Source organism: Ooceraea biroi, chromosome 3 (genome assembly GCF_003672135.1).
Source record: "Ooceraea biroi isolate clonal line C1 chromosome 3, Obir_v5.4, whole genome shotgun sequence".
Lineage (NCBI taxonomy): Eukaryota > Metazoa > Arthropoda > Insecta > Hymenoptera > Formicidae > Ooceraea > Ooceraea biroi.
Window position 1 is genome coordinate 15,326,753 of NC_039508.1, and position 24,328 is coordinate 15,351,080.

At 43.0% G+C, this 24,328-nt stretch overlaps 1 protein-coding gene across 1 annotated transcript in view; it reads right to left on the reverse strand.

The window, feature by feature from the left end:
- LOC105277218 (toll-like receptor 3) overlaps positions 1-24,101 on the reverse strand; it is a 192,398-nt gene extending 168,297 nt beyond the window's left edge. The window contains exon 1 of the mRNA XM_011335426.3: positions 23,129-24,101. Within this exon, the coding sequence (XP_011333728.2) occupies positions 23,129-23,215 (87 nt within the window). The 5' untranslated portion in view covers positions 23,216-24,101. The remainder of the gene's footprint in view (positions 1-23,128) is intronic.
- Positions 24,102-24,328: the final 227 nt, after the last annotated feature.

Sequence of the window (24,328 nt, forward strand, 5' to 3'; positions counted from 1 at the left end):
TTCCGCCGCACATGGTTCACTTCCTTCGAGAGCTTTTTGCCACGACTTCCTTGCAGAGACACGTATCGTTCGGGGAGTGTTTACTTTGCCGCTCGTATCAATAATACAGCGTATTTTCATCCGTATCCGAGCGACTTTACGGGTTGCACCGGGCGTCGTGTCGTCTGACAACGGCTTAACTTAATCCCGTCGACGACGACACCGATGTCGACACGCGCGCACAGATGCTGTGCCAATGCGATCTAAACGCATTAATATTTGCTCGAAAGGATCCTGTCGTTATCCATCGAACTTGGGCGTTCTTACGTCCCGGTATTCACACGTATTACGTAACGCTATATCTCTCTGCGAAAACTACTTGGAATTATTGATGCTTACGTTACATCAACTGTAATTAAATTTAGCACAAATATGAATGGAGAAGTGGATTTATACGTTCAATATAAATGTACAAACAATGATATTGGAAGATTTTATAAAGTATTTTATAAAGTACAGAAACGATTCAAAAATTGTCCAAGTTGCTTCTTTGCTCAATTATTTATATCATTAGAATAAATTGTTAACATTTTCTTGTGTTAAACTACAAACAAAATGGTAACTGTATAAACTTAGTTTATTAGTTTATTAAAAGTGATATAGTTCCTATAGATACAGAAACAGAATTTTGGATTGCAATATTGCGATAAATACGTAAGTTTGTGATGTTTAATGATATTAAATTAAATCTGCATTTATTCTGTTTTTCATGAATGGAAATCGTGATCAGAGCTGCTACACATGCTACACATTTTTATCCAACAAATTAACTTGAAATTTCATGTTGTAATATTATTCGATAATTTACATCGGAGAAAGACCAACGTATACCGCGCGCTGTATAATAAACGAACATCAAGTTGCGTGGAGAAATACATAAATGCGCGCGGGCGCGTAGAAATCACGATTAGCACATACAGTACTAAAGATAGAGTTGCATAACGCGCACAGCTGTGTTGCATGTATGGCAATTTAACCCTTAGGCGCGCGATGTCGACACGATGCAAATCTACTCGCTCGCCAAAGTGCAATCGAAAGTCGACAGAGCTCAACAGAGCTTGAATCAAACGTGTCCACTATGGAATAATATTTGATTATTATTCGTACGCAAACTGTCGTATTGACCTCATAGGAGATCAATCAACGTTTTCACAGTGACGTGGAAGAGACTGGCAGCCAATGCTCGAATACTCTTCGAGCCAATTTAATTGCGCTATAATCCGAGAGAGACATATGACTACGTCGCGCTGCAAAAATATAATCCTAACAATAGCCTGTATATTTAAGAAGAAAAACGTCATCGGTAAAATCTGATTGTGTCTAAAATCAATTACACAGTGATTGGCATAGAGACGCGTTAGACAACTAAAATTAGTTGAAGATTAAGTGGTTTAGACGAAATTGGATTAAATCTTTTAATTATAACAATCAGTGTTTCCACGAAAGATTGTCTAGACGAAAATAGCGGAAGAAAGCAAATGATAATATCCGGTGTCGACAACATTTGTGTTATCAATTTCGAGTCTAAATCTCGCGAGTCCGCCTAATTTCGCGCGATTTACATAAATATCTAATTTTGTTCGATTATATCGATTTGCTAATCTGTATGTGCAAAGGAATATATAAACGAATGCGAAATGTGTCATCCGTGTGCGTTTGAACGTAAAGCTGGCGGTAACCCGCGGATTCGTGCACAATTCTGGGAGAAGTCGCACTGAAGTGTGCACAAAGGCGAATAATGCTGGCGTCTCGACTGCAAATACTGTAGGTAAAGCGGGCGTAGTAAATGCGCACGTTACCCAAGAAGCAGCCGCTTTGATCTTTTTAATATCAGATTTCGGGGCACTGAGTATCAATATGACTTACGATGATGGAACTTATGTTGGAGCTCATATCGATTTAACATGCATACATAATGTGGTTGATATTAAACAGTCAATAGAAACAGTCGAGATTTATGAAGCAGTTAATAGAATCTATCGATTCTCTTAGATTAAATTTCCGGTTGGCGAAATGAAAAATGAAACGGGAGAAATTGAAAAACAGAATAATAAATACTCGCCAACAGCGATAACATCATTGTTTTACGCGATGCATAACGCGATTTGTGCTTTGGAGAGCGTTGAGGGATAACAGATTGTCGGGTCCAGTGTCACGATGTACACTGCGTGCATGCCATTCGCGCTTAATAAACATAATAGCAGGATAGTGCAAGGAGATAGAACGCAATATTGGAAAGTACATCGATAATGACTGGGATGCATAATCGATATCCAGCAGTGCGTCGACGCGCTCTCAACGAGGGATAATGACTTTATGAAAGGCGCACCGACAGTGACCGGGCTTCCGATACTATTCGAGGACAAGTACGCGGTCGCGTATGCGACGTGCGGTGTGTTGGGATGCATATTATGCACGAATGCCGTAAACACGTTGGACAAACCCGATATTGTGCACCACGCGCACGGTTTTCGTCCCTTGTCTCGTAAAATCCCCCGTCGCGCGTTGTCGTCACGAGAGCATCGTTTCGGAATAATGGAACGGTCGCCTCGATGCCACCAAGTTCGTTAATAAGAGGAGAGAGATAATAGCGTGCTCTCGAATCGAACAAACGAGAGGTATCCATCGGAGACTTCGTGGCCTTTGATCGGTCCAGCGTTTGATGATGCTCTGTACGTGTTTAGTCGCTCATTGGCTGCATGAAAGCTCGCCAGCGATTTCGTCGAGAGAGGCAGTTTATCATAATTAACGCCGATTTAAGTACCTCTCCGCAATATCTTCCTCTGCGATCAATACGCGCATCAATACGTCTCACGAGACGAGAAAGAATCTAGTATTTCCGAGATTAATGCTTACTTAACAAACGAAAAGTCCAATTATTATCGATAGGAAAGTTGATTGTTTTCGACAATTACTTAACACTTTATACTTATCTTCTCCGACAAAAGCTGCAAAAGTCCATAGATAACGACATGCATCAATATAATAATAACTGCCCGTCAAATATTTCTGTGCATATAATTTGTATGCTAAAATATTATAAATAAATATATAAAATCTCACAAAGGGGCCATGGACCCCCCAGAAAAGTTTCCTAGTTACGCCTATGGCATTAACGAAAGCTCTGCCCGAAGGTAGACCCATTTAGTTTGAATTACGTATTTAGATGCCCGTATTTGTGCGTTGTGTAAATGCGAAACTCGACAGCATCGTGATCTAGTAAAGGCAACCGCGAGTGCTTCTAGACCTGATGAAAATACAGTTGAAAGTTTGCATCTGAGGTTCCCAGGAAAATGTGTAAATGTTACAAAGCGAGATTCCACTGTGCTAATGAATTAGGAATGAGCTGTGTAATATAGATAGACCTTCCATTTACATTCTTCAATAAAACATTGTTTTAGACCTCCAAAAATATCATTCAAATTAAGTTGTCAAGAGCTTTTAAATGCACTCGAATGATTAAATTGACAATATAATTATAGATCTTAAAGTTCTTCGGCGTATCGGTGTATCTTCGTGCGCGTATCAGTGGCGATACGATTTTTCTCGCAACAATGTGCTATCAGATAAGGACGAGCTATCGCCTGTCGAAACTATCTTTCCCAGGGAAACGAAACGAAGGATTTTACGCGTAACAAGAATGTTACATCAGAGCTTTCAAAGTCCCAAGCTCAAGGATGCCTTTTTCGATTCTGGAAAAATCGATTCGTGAGAACTATTCCGCCGCCTTTTGTTTGCCTTGCCAAACGTAACTTCGTTGCAACTTTCAAAATTAGATTATGCCCTAGTCAGCACTTCGAGATACCCCGAAATTTTACGCGGTCGGATGAAACCAGTTCAACTGCAATTCTACGAGGAAACGGTTCGCCCCGACCGAGCGGGCAACCTTTAACTTTTAACTGTTTCTTTAATATCACAGTCGGCCGGAAATGATTATGATACGGATCATGAAAAGACCAATTCGACGTCATCGGCAAAAGATCGGATGGAGATATCGATCGTCCGAGGAATATTTACAAAAGAGCTTTTGAAAATTGTCCCGGAATTCCCAGGAAAATCCGAGGAATGGAATCAAATTCCTTTTTATCCGTGGTAATACCGACTCTTCACGTGAGGAGTGCAGTTTCCGGCACGGTAAGACGTACATCGCGGGCAATCCGAATTCAGGGGAAGTCACAAACGACGTAGCGCACGGGGCGGCAACTTCCGGAATATAAAATAAATGCACGGTATAGCGTTGTAAGAGCGGATCGATGTGCGATTGAGGGCGGTACCCGGAAAAATGTTGCAAACATTAAATTCCACACGTTTTGCCGGAAAAACATTGTTAGGACTCGAAAATGATGAAAATGCATGCACGTACAGCATACATAATTTTTATAATAAAAATGATATTGTTGTAACAAGATATTAAAATTCTTATGAGACATTTTGCATTTGCACAACAACCTTCTGACAATCTGTTCAATTGTATTTGCTGATATAAATTCACTGGAGACAGTCACAAGCTGTATTTTCAGCGTGTGACTTTATTCTCGCACATATGGGACATACGAGAGAAAAATATTTTCTTTACTGAAAGATTACTTTTATAACCAGATCATTTATTTTACCAAGACGCGTGCGACTTTTTCCCATTTCGTATACGAGCTACGCAAGGATGTAGTCGTAAACTCGCAGCTATCTCGGATTCCTCTTCGATCCACGCGCCTACCTGTAAAAGGAAACGAAAAAAGTAACGTTCGGAGCACGGAACTGAACGCGCATCGCTCCCGACGGGGCACGTTGAAATGACACTACGACGAACAAACAAGCTTGGACCCCTCATGTCGTTCTCTATCTCTTTCTCACCCTCGACGACGACATGGTAGTCGCGATGGCACGGCGCGATACAGCGCGATAAAAACGCAACCGTGAAAACTCACGGAAACACCCGGCAGGGGAGTAGTCAAGGTAACGGTGGTTTATTTCGTGCTACGAGTAAATTACCAGCGCGGGGTGGAGAGCAGGCAAGCAGGAGGCTCGCGAGAGGGTTAAACAGGAACGTAGAAAAGAAAAAAGTAACAAGCGCAAAAAGCGCGTTCCGAAAGAAAATAGGCAAGCGCGCGCGAGCACGAGTGCATTTTGCAATCCCCTTTCCGACCCCTAGACTGTCGCGCGTCATCACGGTGCACCGCGTGCATGCATCGCACACGCCCCCGCGTTTGTCGACAATACCACCGCGAATGTTGTTAATTGCAGCGAGCTGGCAGAGCACACTTCCCCACACACGCCCTCGTCATGGCCAGGAAAGTTTGTCGACGCCAGCAGTTTAGCGTTTGCGTTTTTCTGGAGAACGGAACGAGCGGAATGTTTCAATACGCGTTTTGCGTATACCGGCGAGCACGCGCTTTTTCCCGGTTAATTCTTGAAACAGACCGCCGACAATACGGTGCAGCTGCATTTTGCCCAATTGGCGAGCAAGACGCGCCACAAGGTTGCAGCAAAAATTTTGTGTGTGTGTGTGTGTGTGTGTGTGTGTGTTGCGAGTTAGAAATGTTTTAATAAGTACGTCTACCAGAAGATATCAAGAATACGAATCCAGTGAACGTTAAGGCAAAACTCAACCAGGTATTTTCTCAGACATAATATGCTTCCATTTTAATACCATTGCGGCTCGTGGATTGCATGCAAGCAGTTGCTTGAGAAAAATATAATTAAACTGCCCACGCGTTTTTATCCGTGCAATTCATACAAACAGAAACGTGCCCAGCACGCAGCGGAAAAATAAGTGCGCGATTCTTTAAAGGGCCTCGTTTGGTATTCCGAGTGAAGAATAGCGGCCATGATGAATCTCAATGTTTCAGTGTCCGATTCCGCAAACCGCTGCCGTTGTATCTCGACGCTTTCACTTAGAATTTATGAAAATATGGGGGTTTCGCTGCACGGCCTCGTTAAAGCTTTAATATTAAAACCGTCTCGTAAATCGTGCGATTCGAAAAGTTTCGGGCTCCGCGAAAAAGGCGAGTGTGCAAATGCGGGCGCGCCTTCGCGCGAGAAACCGCTAATATCGTTAATGACGCGCTTAAACATGCCCGTTTTTCCGGGGGATCTTTTTACGGCCCAGCCGTAATCTGCCGCTTATTCTTGCAAATCCGAGGATGTTCATCAAGCTGGCGATCCCGCTCGCTCGAATTTAGAGTGCAGCATGGCGATGCAACGAGTTTAAAGTGCATTATAACCGGTCGATTACCCTCGTACGGGACATGTTTCCTTCTTAGCGTGCACTCTTCTGTCGCAAGCTATGCGTAAAGTATACGAGATATTTGAGAGAGCTTCAGAAATATCCTCTGCAACAAATTTGATAATAATCTTTCTTGGAGAATTTACTAGATGCCTTCTTTTTATTCAAATAATGTGAATCTGGTAGTTGATTTTAAAGAAAATAGAAATTTTGAACATAGTTTGTTCCATCCATTGTTTAAAAATTTCGCTGTCTTTAAAATCGAATATCAGGTGTAATTTGATACTTTTGAGTATAAACATAAAATATCTTGATATATTTTTAATTAAAATCTTGCTGAAATTAATTAAAACATCAGAATTCATTATTCTCTTACATTCCGTAAATTTTACATTCCGTTATTTAATTCATTAGAATCGTATAATTTTCTATTAAATAATATCACACAAGTTTGTTCGGTTTAAATTTGCGCCACGATAAAGCCAACTCGAAATTTACTAGAGTGCATACATTCCTAAAACGTAGTACAAATCTTACACAACACATTGTACGTACGCTTCGCATTTCATCATTCCGCGTTTCGCATTTCTTGCTTGGAAAAACAGTCAAGGCAAGGACGGTTTGTTTCGCGCCAGGGCGGAATTGCAGGAATGCAACGATGCGGAAAGCGGGAATGGAAAAAAAGCGGCACGAGTAGCAAGAAGCTTATTTCAACGAGGAAAGAGCGCCTATATCGTCTATCTGTCTAGTTATAGCGTACCGCAGCTGTTAATTGGCAATGTAAACAGGCGCAAAACTTTTCGGCGCTCGTTGCAACGTCCTTTGACTACGCCGTAATTAATGTCAGCGTCGCGGATGGTGGGATTGTCAGAAGTTTCGGCGCGTTTCACTTCGACGGTCGTGAGCGTTGTTTGAAAGTAGATTAATGATCAAATATTATGACGTGATTACTCGAGAATTTGATTATAACCTCCAACTGTTATCACTTGTAACGAAACTTGCTCATCCGATGTACGCTTAAAAATGATTTTACTTACAATTAGATTATAAACTACGAGGAAACTCATTACCAAAGTAATATAACATTATAAATCTCCGTTGTCTCACCTCTTAAATCCGAAATTCATTATTTCATTCAAAACGTACGATATGTGCAGATATAAACTTTGCATAAGAAAGATATTCACAATTTATAATAATAATTCTTAAAACACGAGCACAAACTTACTTCACTTTTTTAAAATAAAAAATTCAATATATTCTTGGGTATCGTAGATATACTCAGAATACGCCGGGGTGATAACAGCGCCGTCGTTTACGATTGATACTACAAACGCTGACAACACCGTTCCACTGAAATCGCGCGCGCGCCACGGGATGCTCTTCTCCTACCGAATATGAAAAAGGGACATCACATCAGCCGAGCTCGTAAAACGTTAACACCACGCGCGTAAAGCGTTGTCGCAACAACGACCGGTATAAGACGCGGGCCAGTTCACAGATCCCTTCTTCGTCGCTTTATATTCCTCGCAGTTCTTGCCACGGAAGAACGAACGATGCTCACGGCAGTTTATTTCGCGTCACGGTCGCACATTAGTAGTAGAGTGGAAACGCCGACAAAAAACGCGAACGCAAGAACGAAATGCGACAACATGTCCAAGAATGAGCCAAGAGCTGTCTCGTTTTCGGTTTCCGTTGCACGATAAACGCCGACCGCCGATGAACGCGTCGTTAATTGCTATCGCGAAAGGCACCGCAAACTTTTCGACGCGCAGCGCACCACCGCGCGCTGTGAAACGGACTTTCGTCGTCGAGAAACTTGACGGTCGTAATTAATGTCGCCTTTCCGTGGCTGCGAGGAAACGCAAGACGAGCACGAGGACAAGGACGAGGACGAGGACGAGGACGAGCATGAGAACGAGAACGACGAGGGCTGCGCCGGAGAAGTTTCAATACACAAGTTACCGGCGATCCCCGGGCACAACGCGAGGACGTCGTAGATATAAACCTCGGGAAACAAGAAGTTCCCGGAGGCGCGAGGGCATACGTAAATGGGAAACAATGCGGAGTCGGGTATTACTTCTCTGCTCGCGGACTGCTCGCTAACAATGCTCGGCAACCTCTTTTCCGCGCTTCCTTTTTGCGACTGAAAATGAAATATAGAACGGTCGGCCGTATTCTCCCCGAGAACTTAACGCCGACCGCGTGAACTTCGGGGCGGCGCACTCTAATTTTGCTGAATTTTTAACGTATAGTGACACGTTTCCACCGCCAGCAAATTAACCTTGCGGTAGTGACGTGATTTACAACGAGGATGAATAATGACGTCGGCCCGTTTGACCTCTTTCGCGACAGATTCTTCTTTATTACGAGTAATTGTACTTGTGACATGTATGGATAAACTTAATTTCTTACAATCTTTTTCTGATCAGTCTGATCTATTTCATATCAGAGTGTAACTATCGTAACAGAAATTCAATGTTAAACCTATATATTCGATGTTGGACCTATAGAAAATAGGTCACTACTGCAAACTTAACACGTGCACTGCAGTTTCGTGCGATTTAATATTTAAGTAGCTACGTAAAAGTTCGGTGAATCCTTAAATAAATAATCAGCCATGTAAAAAAAAGCTACTTAATTCTGTTTTATAACTGACCATTTCGTTTCGTTTTGCTACATTTAGTTACGTTTAAAATTTCTCGATGAACAACTTTGTATCAAAAAGTATTAATTGTTTGTATGTATAACTACACAGAATAAATAATAGATGAATTAAATAAATGAATTTTTTACTAAACAAGTGTCTGATAAAAACTAAAGCAGTGGTTTTAAAAGCGTCAAAGAATATCCAATAATTTTGCTTAATCGCACCGGAAATTTTAATGAATTAAATAATGATTTGTATCGCGTGCAATTAACTGGCGGCGATGCCGCGTTGCGAATAGCATTCAACCGACTTTAATGAACACATGGAAACTCGACGCAAATAAAGTCAACGATCGAGTAATTTCCGAGCGCGACACGCTAGTATCCGGTGAAAAGCTGGATTTCTGTATTATGCCATGAATCGAGCAGAGCTATCGTCGTAACAATCGGCATCAATCACGGACATGAAGTGGATTATATCGACGCGGCTTATCCGTCCGGTGCAAAATATCATGAGACTGAATCTAGCTACCGATCTTCGCGTACGACGAGTATCGAACCGTTGCGCGTTTGCAATGTAAAATATGCAACAGAGCGTCGTCACGTAATGCACCGAGTGGCACGTATTCATCGGTACGTAACATGCGACGTTAAATTACACGTCGACTATGATTACGACAACGACAACGACGATGAGAACGACGAGAACGAGTACGACGAGAGATGAATGGAATTTACGAGGGGAAAAAGCGGTTTAATTGTCGGCGAGATACCGGCGCCTTGTTAAGAGTAATGTCACTAATATTTTCTTCCGCGTGGAGCAAACGATGAAGTCGTTATGTTGGAACGGAGCCAGGCTCTAATTCGCACCGCCTCGCGAAGGGAGGACTTCGCGGCGACTCGAGTCGGGTAAGTCGAAGCTTCAACACGATCGCGGAAAACGAAAACGCACGGTCGTTGCCTGCACTATCGAAAACACGCGGGAAATGTGGCCGAGGCCGAGACGAGACTTTCGTAAATTCTGGCTCGACCATCGATCCAGACTCCCATCGAGCTCTGATTTAAATTCTCCTGAACAGGGAAGGAGAGAAGCTTTCATTCGCGCGCATTATTCTTTAACGCAAAGCTACCGGGGCTATTTTCTGACCGCGTGGAAGCGGCTTTCGCTGCGGGAAAAGTTTATCGGCCACCACGATTCGAAACACGCCGACGAGTCGCGCCCGCGCGTGCTAAATCATCCACGGAGTTTATATCTTACCGCGGGCGGCGGATTAACGACACGACGTATATATGCATTTTCCATGGCATCGGTCGAAAGAGGAAACTTTTAATTAAATAAACGTGCCGGTGGAAAGCATCTCCTCCGATTCGAACCACCATCCATTTGATCCACAGCGCGGGCATTAAGATTATACGTAGGGCAGCAACGTCGACGAACGGCCGTTCAACAAAATTACAATACTTTGAGCACGAAATTTTCCTAGGAATTGGAAACGTACGACTCTCCTTCGCAACTAGCGGCTGGCGGCCGTTAACCGAGAGCTTTCGAAAGTTTTAACTAAATTCAACTCTGGCGTGAGGAAAGTAAAAAGTTCCGCGAAAGTATTCGCACGTCCCGGGTAATCCGCGTGAGAGCATTAACATGTATGAATATATACGCCTACGGGGACGCTTAGTCATATTATTCAATCTCGTAATCGCGAGCTGATTCACCGCTGAGCGCTCCGGGAAGCGAACGATTTCGGCTTAATTAGGTGTCAAAACGATTTGCCGAATGGATTACGAAACCGCAATGTTATTTTAAACCATGTTTCATTAAAACGTTCTCCAAAGTATTCAACTTCACGCGAATATTAAACAAGTTTAGAATGAATTATTCCTTTACACAAGTTAAACAAATATATAATAATGCATATCAAAGTATGTTATTTATTAAATCAAATTACTCAGAAATTAAAATAGCAAGATTCTTGCAAAATAACACAAGTTTAAATCTACAATTTAACTAGAATATATATAATTGAAAATATTACGTTTTTGGAAAAAATATGACTATTAAATTATATTAATTATTATTCTTATCAAATTTCCTTTATAAAAAAATCCTATTAAATTTTCTACGAAGAATATTAATCTCTGAATACGTTACCAAAGTTTAATGCAAACGTCAGAGAGTAATCTGCGTGTAATGTATAATAAGAGCACGTGCCGCGCGATATGTATGACGCGTATACGTTGATATCTTTTCATATAGCAAATTAATCTACAAAGAGTATTGAAATTCACCCTTCATAAAAGAATATCGCGCAAGGACGTCTACACTTGTAATAATTGTGATAATATTATATTGAGTGATAATGAACAGTGATGCTCGGTAATAAATGATGTTATCAGTCTTGTTATTCAGCTGCAACGTGAGAGATATATATGTTTGTTTATTAATTTCATAAATATGAAAATCGTGTGCCAATGTCGAACGCACTGATCGTATTTCCAAAACCGATAGTCGAAATATCCATTTTAATATCGCCCGCACGAATGTTATTTTATTTATCCATAGAACTCTTACAAGTGTGTAGAAATCGAATTAAAAATAAAACTATATTTATGGAAAATATAAAAAAATAGTGCGATTAAAAATAAAGGTGCGAAAATTCACAAAATGCGAGAGAAAAGTTTCTAAAAAGTTGTCATCACGAATAAAATGTGCGAAAGATACAAAATTATTATTTAATTATGAGTTATATCTTGCGTGAGCTTTGTATTGGAAATATATTATTTTTCATAATAAAAAAGAATCTAACGTATATAAATAACAGATACGTAAGTTAAGCGATTCAGTTATTGAAGCGTTAAGTCAATTCCACTTGAACTTGCCTCTAAGCAACAGTTTAAATACCGCGTTTTACGAAACTGAATCTCGCATGAGATGATCGCGATCTATAAATTACGCGATACGAAAATCAGAAGCATCACGAGCTGATGTATAGGCCATCGCAAGAGTACTTGTGACATACAGTAGGCGAGCGTGAATGGAAAAAGGTCTTTCGAGAGGTGAATGCGGGCGTGCCCCTGGGGAATCGTGCCAAAATTGTTAACGGCCGGGGGACAGCCGTGTTATAGGTGGCATGTGCTCGCAATCGGTTGTCCGGCGAGCGAGAGAGAGGTGGAGACAGGTGGTCGGCGGCCCTGAGATACCAGTCGCGGAACTGAGGCCGCTTTATTGAACTCGCACCCGATAGATACGCCGTACAGTCAAGGTATGTGCGAATCTATCGAACTGAGCATGCTATCGATGTTCCATTACCATCATCGACGATGTAGATCGAAGGGAAAAATTTGTGATGGTTGTTTTGTTAGAGACAAAACACGGAAAATAACAGATAGCAACTGGTAGTGAAGATAGAAAGAAAAGATTGCCAATTTTTTAAACGGCAATAGAGAAAGAGAGCGAATCGACATTTCCCAATGAAGTATCGACATTACTGAAATGTCGATATCTTCATGAGATACTGCGCGATACTTCCGCCCCTCAATTCGTCTTGTACAACTCCGCGCCGTGTTCCTTTTCTCTTATTGTAGTATGTACTAACGAACAGAGGACCGGACACGGCGAGACCTTTTTTCACGATTCTCGCGGTTGTTGTGCGCGGAAGAAAAAGAATCGAGCGGAACGAAACGAAAGACCGAATAATAACGCTGCGGGACATCTGCGGTCGGGCAGAGATCGAAATACGAGATGAGGGTTTTCGTTGCCGTCGCGCACAAAGCGCGGATACAAAGCGCAGCACGCCAAGATACACGCGACGACATCGGCTAGACGGAGACACCCGATAGATTCGTCTCCGCACGGCTAAACAAACATCTTTTTGGAGGCGGTACACGAGCCTGGCACTATAAGGTGTACGAGACAGTGTGCCGAGGAGAACGTAAACTGGTCGATACTTTTTTTTTCTTGAGCCAAGTAATATTTCGCGTCAGCGAGATACTCTTCGACGAACGTATTTCACGCCCCAACATTTCAAATTATTTATGGTATCGATAACATCGAGAGATCGATTTTAAATCGTAACTCGCGCGTACAGTTCGGGCTTTCCCCTTGTTATTTACGATTCCGACGCACGAGATTGTCAAGATCATGTTCCTACAATAGACTCAACATTGGCAGTGTTGTAAAATCGGGCTTAGATATTTCGTGTATAATCAGAAGTGAAAAGAGTACAAATCTAAATAAAAGAAGTTAAAAAATTTTAAGCAAGAGACCAATTTGTGCTACTGATACCATAATTCGTTAATCCGTCAATCGTTCGCTTGATAAACCAAATATTTTGCGTGCAAGAAGACTTCATAGCTGTGGATTCTCATACAGAATACGTTAATCCAGTGAGAGGTTAATTGGAATCATGTGGTGTCGTTAATTAAGTGTCGATCGCCGGAAGTAACGTGAGACGCATCTTTATTAACTGAGAAAGAAACGTTACTCGTGCGAGTACTACCTTGGGTAGGCAGACGACAAGCGACTCCATCGCGAGACGACTAAGCAGCAGCGGGGGATCCCTCGGAGATTTTAGCTCCGCTTTTTACTTCACTCCACGGCTTTCCACAAGCGGAGAGGGATCCTTTTGCTTGTTCGCGCGTATGCGGCTGTTCTCTAAAAGGTCAAAGGGGCCACGTCCTCATCTTAAAAACATTAATGAGCTGCCTGCCGTCGACGACGTACAGCGTACGTGCACGCTGCGCGCCCCAGGATGCATATGTCTTTCTGGAAAAGGCGCGGTATCCAGGCAGAAAAGACAAGAGTCACACACGTACGAACTACGAAGCTGCACGGAAATACCTCCGAATTTGTTGCGAGTTTTTTAAAAGTTCGAAATTAACGGAGAAGTCCACGTAAATGTGTACCGAAAACCTCACTATTGTAAAGCTGGATTCCAATTTGGTCCGAAAGTGGTACTCGACAAAGTTCGAAACAAGGGATCGAACGTGTCTCTTTTTCACAAACTAGATAAATTCGAGTATAAGGTCGCAGTGTTAGTGGGGATATTATGTGATTAACGCGCTTCCTGATTCAGAATCAACGCAATCTCCACTCAAGTAACACTCGCGAAGTTTGCTCTTCTCGTGTTGCCAGGAAACCAAGTAGCTCACAAAAATTTCAACGATATCTCTCCATTATCCAGTAGTCGAAGGAATACACGTATCGGGCGACATGTGTTGCACGTACGCGGACCAACAGAATCTATCGACTATCGCGCAATTTAACCCGCTTCGAAAGTTCCGGCCGATTCACTGCAAAGCTGTCAGTGGCACGCGAGCGAACACGGAATTCCCCCGCCGGGAGAAACTCGTTTATCAAAATACAGTTTATCCGAGATTACAATGATCCGCGGCGCCTGTGCGCGGGCGCACGCCGTCGTTGCAGCGGATAGGGATTATTTAGAAAAGCTATAAATACAGCCGTGTTTAAACCGTCGAGAGAAGGTAAGCGTGCGGCGTAAACGGAAAAATGCTCGTTAGAGAGATTTCCGCGCGAGCGGAACCTGCTGTAAGACGATCAGAGAAATCCGACTTCAGCGAGGCGAGAGATAGTATTTCCAACGGATCTCGTTGACAACCCGAACACGAATACGCTCGTATCCAATTTTGTTCGGCGAACTGAACAATGAATGACATAAGAGCGGAAGGTAAACTTTGTGATTGAAAGAAATTGATACCATTAGCATATCATGATCCCGTATACTGATACGCGTATCGCATATCTGAAGAATATCACGGATGAAAATGAGGGAGAAGTATATAGAGAAATTATAGAGAGCGAGAAATGTTTGGATTTTTAATATTCAATTTCAACAATCTTCATCGAATTTTTATTAATTAACGGACAGCTCGAACCGTTAAAGATCTTGTTGAAAGATTCTTATAAGATCCTAATAAAAAATAGAGATGATAATAATATTCAATAATAATATTAATATTATAATATAATAATATTAATCATTATCAGTGAAGAAATTCCTTTCAAGAAAATTTAACGTATTATCAGTCACAGTTAGAATGTCCCATGAGAATCCGAAATGAGAAATTTTACGTATTATTTAAATATCGGATTTTACAAAACGTACCACATTATGTGACTTGCATGAATATATCCGCTAGGAAATACGTTTCAAAATATGCTTTACAGTATCCCTGCAGCATAATTATGCAGTGATCGCATTATAACGAACGCCCGCAGCACACTATCGATTACCGATGCGAACCGCGTTAATAAATAAGCGATTTGCGAATTGGAAAACGCACGAGCGGCCGGCGACAAAACCATACTTAAATCGGTGAAGCGCGACGGCGGCGGCAGAGCAGACCGATAAAGGGAAAAAGGAGAATGAGAGAGAGTTCCTTTACCGTGGAATTGTTCTAGATTTATGAGCTCCAAGAGTTCAGCCATTCAAATTTTTCAACCGCTCCTTCTTGCCTCAGCCGTGAGTTCTCGGCCCGCCGAGGCGCAGAAGGAAACCGATATAGAAATGGAAGGAAATAACTCCCCTCGCGATGGCGGTGACGGTGGTAGTGCATGGATCGGATATTGATGAACTTTAATAATGTCGATATAAAAATTTGTAATGCTACGTTTAGTTCGATCGTTAGCGTAAAAAATTGCGTCGCTGTCACAGCGGATCGTTAACGAATGGGCGTAAATCTCTTCTTATATGTCTGAGCGCGTTCGGCTTGTACTACAACATGTTATCTGTTAACGAGTCTTCTAAAGAAAAATTTGAAATTGCCTTTTTTCTGAATCGCATTAAACGCAAGATGATTATACGTCACGAGCTTGCAATTATATATACATATAAGTAAATATTATAATATTATTAAGTACTTAATTACGAAATAAAACGAATAAAAATGAAGTTTATTTAAAATTATTTAAAATTGAGAATCGAATCCAAATTCATCAACAAATGTGCCATTAATAAAAAATATGAAAGAGGTTATACATATACTTTCAATGCGTTCACACATTGCATATATGACATATATACGATAGCAAATTCCAAGTCAGTTGCCTTATTAGTAAACTTCGTCGCCGCATTAGGCCGATACGAAACGCGCGAAATAAAACTGTCATTAAAAGTTGCTCGACCAGAGAGAACTTATAATACCGCAGCAAAATATACTTTGGTTGGGAACTTCACCAATATATCCGTAACACATAATTTTAACGCACCGGGAAAAAAGAACTCATGAATAAAAGATATGCGATGACACAATCCATGCTATTCCCAGAGTCTCTCGAGAAGCATCCCGTCGCAATTGCGCGACGAAGTTCGTTTCCTTGACAAAGATTTTCTCATTTTACTGGGATACAGTTTCGTTAAAAGAATTCTCAAACAGTATAAAACGAAATTGGAACGTTACGAAAACTACTCGAATTATTTTCAGATAATGGCCAGTTAATTTTATGCACGGCTTAAATATAATCCGTGCGCTGCACATACTACAATTATTATACATTGAGCCAAATTAAGAATGCCTGATAATTCTTGGCTAATAATAATAACGCTTTACACGGTACTCTTGTATTATAGCAAGTAAAACTGTAAAAAATTAGTTTTTCCAGTTGCTACGATCCAATGTCCAGCCAATTTCTCATCCACTGTTGAAATAAACTTTGCATAGCAATAAAACTTGTTTCCGTTAATGCCGAGTAACTTTTACTGCTGCCAACATATCCCATCTTGCAGTATTCGCTGTTTAAGATTTTTAAGAATTTAATCCTAAAATCTTTAATAGACATACTCTCTTTCCTTTCGTATTAGCCTTTTAGGCTTGGCGTAGAACGGTAATAAACGGCTTTCTCTCTCCTTGTATCTCGACAAGGCCCTTCTAGGTATCGCTCTCCCCGCAAAGATCAAATTACGCAAAGCCAAAAGAATCGCCCTCTCGAAGGCTGTGCAGTATATACGTCGACTTGATCTCAGCGGATCGCTCTGTGGAAATCAGAGCTGAGAACGTGCGGTTCCGCGTTATACCGTGCTCTCAAATTCGCGCGCGCTCTTGACATTTCCGCCGGGATCTATATGCACGCGTGTTACACACCACGCTACCGCGATACACGTGTGCGCGCTTATTGCGAACGCGTACCGATCTGTATCGAGTATCGGGTGGAGTTGCTTGCTCGCTCGCTTGCCGCACCACAATAATAATTACCGTACCGGTTCGGTTGCATTGAGACGCACTCGGTTCATGCTCAAGCTTGGCACAGCATGCACCGAAGAGGGAGATGAAATAAACGGAGCTTGGAGAAAAAGAGAGAGAGAGAAAGAGAGAGAGAGAAAGAGAGAGAGAGAAAGAGAGAGAGAGAGACAGAAAAGAGAAGATGGAAAGGAAAGAGAATTATAAGAAGACAGAACCAAGAGAAAGAGAAAGAGAGAAAGCGGTAGTACCGGTCTAGCGTGTCCTCTCTCGCCAAGCACTTCGGGGCATGTAGGCAGGTAAGCGCTGTCTTATACCATGCTGATGCTGCTGCCACTGGATACCAAGAGTATTCCCGGCCCAGCTATTTTCATCCATTTACCGTACGTCAACGCGCGACAGAAAACTCATGGAATGTTTTTCAATGGGGCCTCGGTGAACGAAATTAATCACGCCTCAATCTTGGCGAAAAATTCTCGCTCTCAATGGTCTCTCTTCGGTAAAAGATCGCTTAATGGAAATCGATCAAGAATCGAAGAACGGGTTATCGTGCTCTTCATATAAGATCCATCATTTTGACAACGGCGTACATCAAATTTAAAAGCACTGCGAACTCAAGTAGAACGTCACGTTCCAGTAATCCTGTGCATTTATCTGAACCCAGTTTCAGAAATTCGTCCCTGTTACGTCGTTTTCATTGTGATCTGTAACCTATTCGATATTCTTGTCTTGGTTCATTTAACGATCATAGCCGCGTGAACGTCGGACAGCCGTCAAAACTAAAAACACACTCTACAAGGGTATAATTCAACTCCGTTGTTCTCAATTCTGAACGTCTTCCACGTCGGAAAATGCCAGCTGACACGGTTTAGCGTAGCTTAGAAATGCAGGAATACGACAGCATACACTCGGAGGATATATTAGGATCGTCAAAGCTTTTATTTCAACTACGTGGCAGATCCTGCCGGGACGAAAACACCACGTGTCGGATGAAATATCGAACCTTTTACGTACGAGGGTTTAAGAGCGACATATGCGCGGGGTGCATAAGCGTCCCCTCGCGGCGCGACGCGGGGCGCCATCGGTTACGTTAATGCGCATAATGGTCCGCTATTTCTTCTCGCATAGGAACCTAATTCAGGTGTAATTTTCCATTTCGCGCGACTGCGACGTATTGGTGCTTCTAACGCTACTTTGCCTCGCGTCAATTAAATTATCGCGACACGCCGGCACAAAGGCAAAGAAATTAGTTCCAATTTGAGCTAATTCACGTTAAGTTTTCAAATGTCTAGTCCGAGCAGTAGATAAGAAAAGTCCTCGTGCCTAATAGGCTTCGGCCCCTGGCGTTATCTCGGGACGTAAAGTCGTATCCGAACGAGAATACGATATCCCTTGCGGCGTTATCTCACGACCGGGATTTATATACACGGACATCCACGCACCCACGTTTATCACTGAGTTAACGTAACTCAGACTCCCATCCACTTTTGCCGAAGAAACGGCAATAGCAGTGGCAGGCAACGTCGCGATATCCAATCTCTAATTCGCATCTGACAGTTGCGAGGATTTATGCTCACGTTTCTCAGATACTCCGTACGCTCCCGAGACATTCTAGTCAAAATTTTGAAAATCTTGTTATAGCTAGGTAAGACAGTTAGATTTCTACTCCGTGACGCGAAACGTTTATTTGATACCTGTCAAGAAAGCAACAGCCAAATCCAAGTATGGAAATAGCGAAATTAAATATAATCAGTCGTTTGGACTTTTGAGATTATTATTATATCTAGCTACGCATGAATTTCTTTCTCCTTCAAGCTAACAAACACTTGAACAATGCTGCCAATGAGCGGTACTCCGTTCCTACGTGAGAATGATTAATAGCTTCTATCGGCGTGATAGCTTTTAACGACACTGCGATTTACAGCTACAAGAGAATTCTCTTCAGAATCGATGATATGTTAATGAGGCGATAAATATTTATGCCATCCGAAGAGGTCAGGCCGCAATTGTTACGGAAGTAGAAGTGTCATCTATATTAATAGGTAAGTTACGGGATTCGAAATATCGCATGCAACAGACAACCCTTTTTACGATCAGACGAATCTTTAACAGTGGCACAAACGAACGCAGAGCTTTCTTTCTCAATCCTTCTCGGTGAGAAACTTGATTGCCGTATTAAACGCATCGTTTCCAAGTCAAGCGATAAACTTCGGAAACGTCTCGCTCTCCCCCACGCACCACTACGTAATAATTATGCGTAGCTAAGAAACAAGCTCGCGGAAATTAGAAGGGAAATGGGCCGCGGTAATCTGAAAATTCAGTCGTAAGCCTCGAATAACTTCGGGCACTTGGGATACTGCTACTTTACGCAGGTTGCTGTACAATCTCGGAAATTGTTACGAGCTTTTACGGAGCCTCGAGCCTTCCGTTCATTCGACGCATTAATGCGGAAAATCTGCGCGTAACGAACGCTGTGACGAATATATTAAGGAATATCACCGTTCTCAAGCCCGTGGCGATTCGACGTTTGCTTCGTAATTACGAGGTTGAATGCCGCGACATTCGACCTACGCTTTGATATCACTGATATATTTTAAATACAAACTGCACGTAGAAACTCGTATATATCGCCAATAGAAAATGTTAAACAAAGGTGTTTGTACAAAATCGCATTTCTTTTATACTATAACAACCAACTAGCACATGGAGTACATAATTTTCAATAAGAAACCAGAATCGTGTAACGCGTACATGCAATTGTAAAATGTGTGGACTCCTGCACGCTATTTCTGACGGTGTTTATATCGCGAACGTGCAAAGCAAGATTTTCCCCGTATCACCGTAAGATGGTTACGAAAAATCCAAACGTGCACAACGAGCTCGTGTCCGCAGGACACGTTTATCATTTTCCGTTGCTTCGTTTCTCGCCTGCCACACGCATTTCATTCTTCGTTGCATAGACGTCGCTGTCGCCTTTGACTCTGTGACGAACGTTACACTTAAGCCGTTTTAATCTTTCGCCCGCGTACGTGATTCAATGCTGCCACAGCAGCCTCGTCACCGTCCAGTGTAACCAAACGCGCTAGACATACACATTTCGATTCGTAGAACTTCGACGGGTCAGCTTGCTTCGGGCCATTTCAAAAAACTATACCTGCTGAGAGCGGAATGGTAAAGAGGAAAGAATCATTTATTATGCGGTCTCGGAACTGCGTCTCCTAATGCTCGGTTCCACCAGATAACTTACTGGTGGATGAGTCTACAGAATTTCCTTTTGTGAGAATATTGATTGAAAAAGGGAGATGAGTACGCTTACACTGTTGGTGAAAAGGATTAAACCCACGCCTACGAAACGCGATAAAGAACGACGATTATAGATGCTTCTTGTGAGATGCCGCAAACAACTGATGGAAAAGAAAAACCGTAATAAATATAGGTACGTTTACAAAGAATAATGTATGTAGAGACTAATATAGAAAAATTGTTATTACACTGAAACGCGTCGTTAGAAAGGAAGCCAAATTAATGAAAACCTCGTCAGGCGCATTAAATTGTTGCAACATTTAATAAATGATAATATTTAAATTGAGATAAAGTTTCAGCAGAGAGAAAACGCGAGGTACGAAAAGCAGACGAGCGAAACAGAAAGGAAGCTGAAAAAGATGGAAAAGGAGCGGCAATCTACAATAGCTCTCCCCCTCTCGGTCTTCTTCGTATCCCTGCCATCGTTCTTTTTCTTTGACTGCGCTCGTGATACCATTTCCCCAGCTTGCAGCTACACAAGCGAACGGAGCAGAGTAAAAGAGAAGCAAGCGGACAGAGAAAGAACTACAGAGAAAGAGAGGGAGAGAGAGAAAAAGATAGTAGCGTTTATTATTAGGTTGCAGGATGCAGAGAGAATCCTGCGAACACGGTGTGTTGACGACGGTGATGCGATTGATCGAATAAACGGAATGCGCAGTGCTTCCGATGCATTAATCCGAGAAGTAGTATTTTGAAGAGGAGAAAAACGCAGTGTGTGTCAGCACTCGCGGCAATGTACGACACGCATTAGATCGCGTTCGTCCAGATGGGAGGCACGCATCGCGGGAGGATTACGAAGAATAGAACGCGCCACGGTCATCCGGAGTTTATGCATTATGCATTGAGATACGATAGCAGGCGTGATGCAGAAAAGAAGGACAGAGGGAGAGAGAAAGGGAGAGAGAGAGAGAGGAAAAAGCATCTTCAACACATGAAAGATCTTGGTTTACGATATCGGTTATGTTGCACGCGGCGCGCTTTCATGGTGCAGCCTGCTAAATGCACTTTATGTCGCCCATTATCAATTAATTTCGTTACTATCGCGCCTTCTTGATAGCTCAGGCTTAATTACGTAAAGCAGTATTAGCAGCATCGAGGCAAGCATTGCGCTCGACCTCGTCCGCTGTGAATTTTTTATCAGGCATTAGCGATCGTTTATTCATCGTCTAATCTTTGTCGCGGCTTTTTCACGCCTCGCCGTTTAAAGTCCGACAATGTAAATGCACGTAGTTTTAAACTCTGCGGGACTAACTTTGGGACTTTCGTATTCGCATTAACGGTATGCAATGCGAATGCAGACGAGTCGGTGCACATGTATGTGTGTATGTGTGCGCGCGTGCCTTCGTCGGTATACATTATTAGTAGTTACATGATGCAGTTGCTACAATCTCGTAACTTGGAGTATGAAACTTAAAATGGAAATTAAACATGAGAATACTAATGGTACGAGGCAAAACATATTTCTGTCAAGATTGGTATCGCATATCCTTTATCAATTTTACATAGAACTGTTGGAATCGTACAGCGCAGTTTGATTCGATACTTTAATTGTATAACTGTAAAATAATTGATTTTACACGCGATTACTTACGATTATAACTAATGACAAGCGCAATTACACGTGCGCAAATAAATCCCAAATGTCAAGTTTTAAAATATTAAATTCCTCAGTAATGATAATTGTTCTTGTTTGGTGTTACTGTTGGCTGTTTTATTCATGCATTCAGATACTTCACCGATTGGACTTACGATCGATAGAGATTCTTAGAACGAGTGCCGATGCAGTCATCTTGCCACAAGAAACTCTTAAAGTCTCGCATTCATAAAAGTACTTCTCTTTAAAATATAACGATTATTATAATTGTTGTGAGATTTTTTGCACAGTTTGTATAAAACAGTTCCTGAATATGGCAAGGAAGCTATTTTCACGTTGAATTATGAAATGAATAAAAGTCGACGCAAATAACAAAAGTATTTTTTATCATTATCATGAGTTGTCCATCAGATATTCAACTATAAGTTTTTAAATAATTATTATCCATTATGTTTACTAGCAACCTTTATTCCATGTTAATTAATTGAATAATTTAGAATATCTAAATTAAATAAAACCATTACGTGAAGAAGAAATTTCAAATCAATTCAAATACCCCAATTTACAAATGTTATCACCAATGCAACAATTATCATTAGCCGCTCATATTTAATTGTTTACATAAAACAGCATTGTATTCATCCGCGCTACACAATATTCGAATCATTAATATCGTCACCGTTATCAGTTTTCACTGAACCACCGAAATCCCTTTGATGGTCAATAAATCAAAACATTGCTCCGACTTTCTCTCAAAATAGAAGCACACATGCACGACATCTTCTCCAGCAAAAGTTTTCCAGCTAAAATCGTATGTCACGGACAGAAGCGGAATCGAACGGATCGCAATAAAACGGCGCTCTACGTCTGGCAAATGAATAGAAACAGCATCATGTGCACGAGACACCCGCGCAACGTATCCGATTGCAGCGTAAACATTTCGCGCGACGCGTAAATAAGCGAGCGAGCGAGCGGGCAAACAAGCCCACCTTGGCAAACCGAGAAAAAACACAAAGACGGTCGCGCGTCCTTCACGCGGGACCACGCGAGCAGCACCTGCCTCACCGAAAACGGATTACGACGCAATAATTCCATGCACTGTGTAACAACTTTTTCAAAAGACTCACCGTCGAAGAGAGCACGCTGACTGCCGACGTTCCGGCGTTATCCTCCTGGCCGAGGTCACTAACTAGAAGCCCGTGCACACGATCCATGATTCCCGGCTGGCGAGCTTACGTTGGCGAAAACTTATCCGTCACACTACTCTCCGGGGACCCGTGCGTGTCGCGGGCCCGCACGGTCGCGCGAGAGAAAGAAAGGTAGAAGAGAGACAGAGAAAGAGAGAGACACAGAGGTGCACACTGAGAGGAGAGCGAGGAGAACGCGGGCGGAGGACGCGATCGACGGCGGCGGCGACGGCGACGGCGGCAGCGGTGGCGACGGCGTGGTGGAGCAGTCAGGGCGGATGCACCGGATGCCTCGACGATCATCGCGTCATGTCTGTCGATGCGTGGCGGCCGGCCGCGGCCGCAGACGACGATCCCGAAGCTGCATTCGCCGCTGGTAGAGTGCCGCTGGCTGCTTGCCCTGCGTCCGAACTCGCGGCGCGAGTTCGCCTCCTCCTCATGTGTCGCGCGATTCGTCCGTTTTGAGTTCGCGCGCGGTCCGCGGATCTCTCGCCCCGACGTCGGCGAGAGATCGGAGGAGCACACCTTCCGTCGATCGACGTCACCGTTTCTCTTATCCTCGCTCACTAATCCCCGGCACACAGTCCGCGCTGGTACACGCGAGTTCGCACGATCGGGGTTAACGGCTCGCGTATATATGCTCACACACGCGCGCGCGCGCACGAGAACGCGATCCACCTCGTAGCGATGCGATGAGCTGCGGAGAGCGAACTGTGGTCCGCCTCACCGACTCGGCTGAACTCGGCGCAGTGACGATAACCTAACACGATGGCGCCAGGGCGAGAGACGCAGCGCCACGTCGCGCGCCGGTGGCGGCGCGAGGTACTAGCCGTGTCAACGGCTCGCGGCGGAGTAGAAAACGACAGAGAGAAAGAGAGAGAGGTAGACCGACGCGCCATGTTTGTGTGTGGGTACGGTCGCGCGTATGTATGAAGGCGTTGAATACGAGCGCGTATACCTTGCCTCACGCGAATAGGCGGTGTCGCGGACCCAGGGCCGCATGGTGCGGTCTTCCTGTCGAGGGTGGCTCGCGCGACTATGTCGGTCGCGGGTCGGTATGCGGGGAACCGAGTCGCGCACACACACACGCGCGCGCACATACACGAGCGCGTTTTGAGAATGCTGCAATTGCCTTGCGAG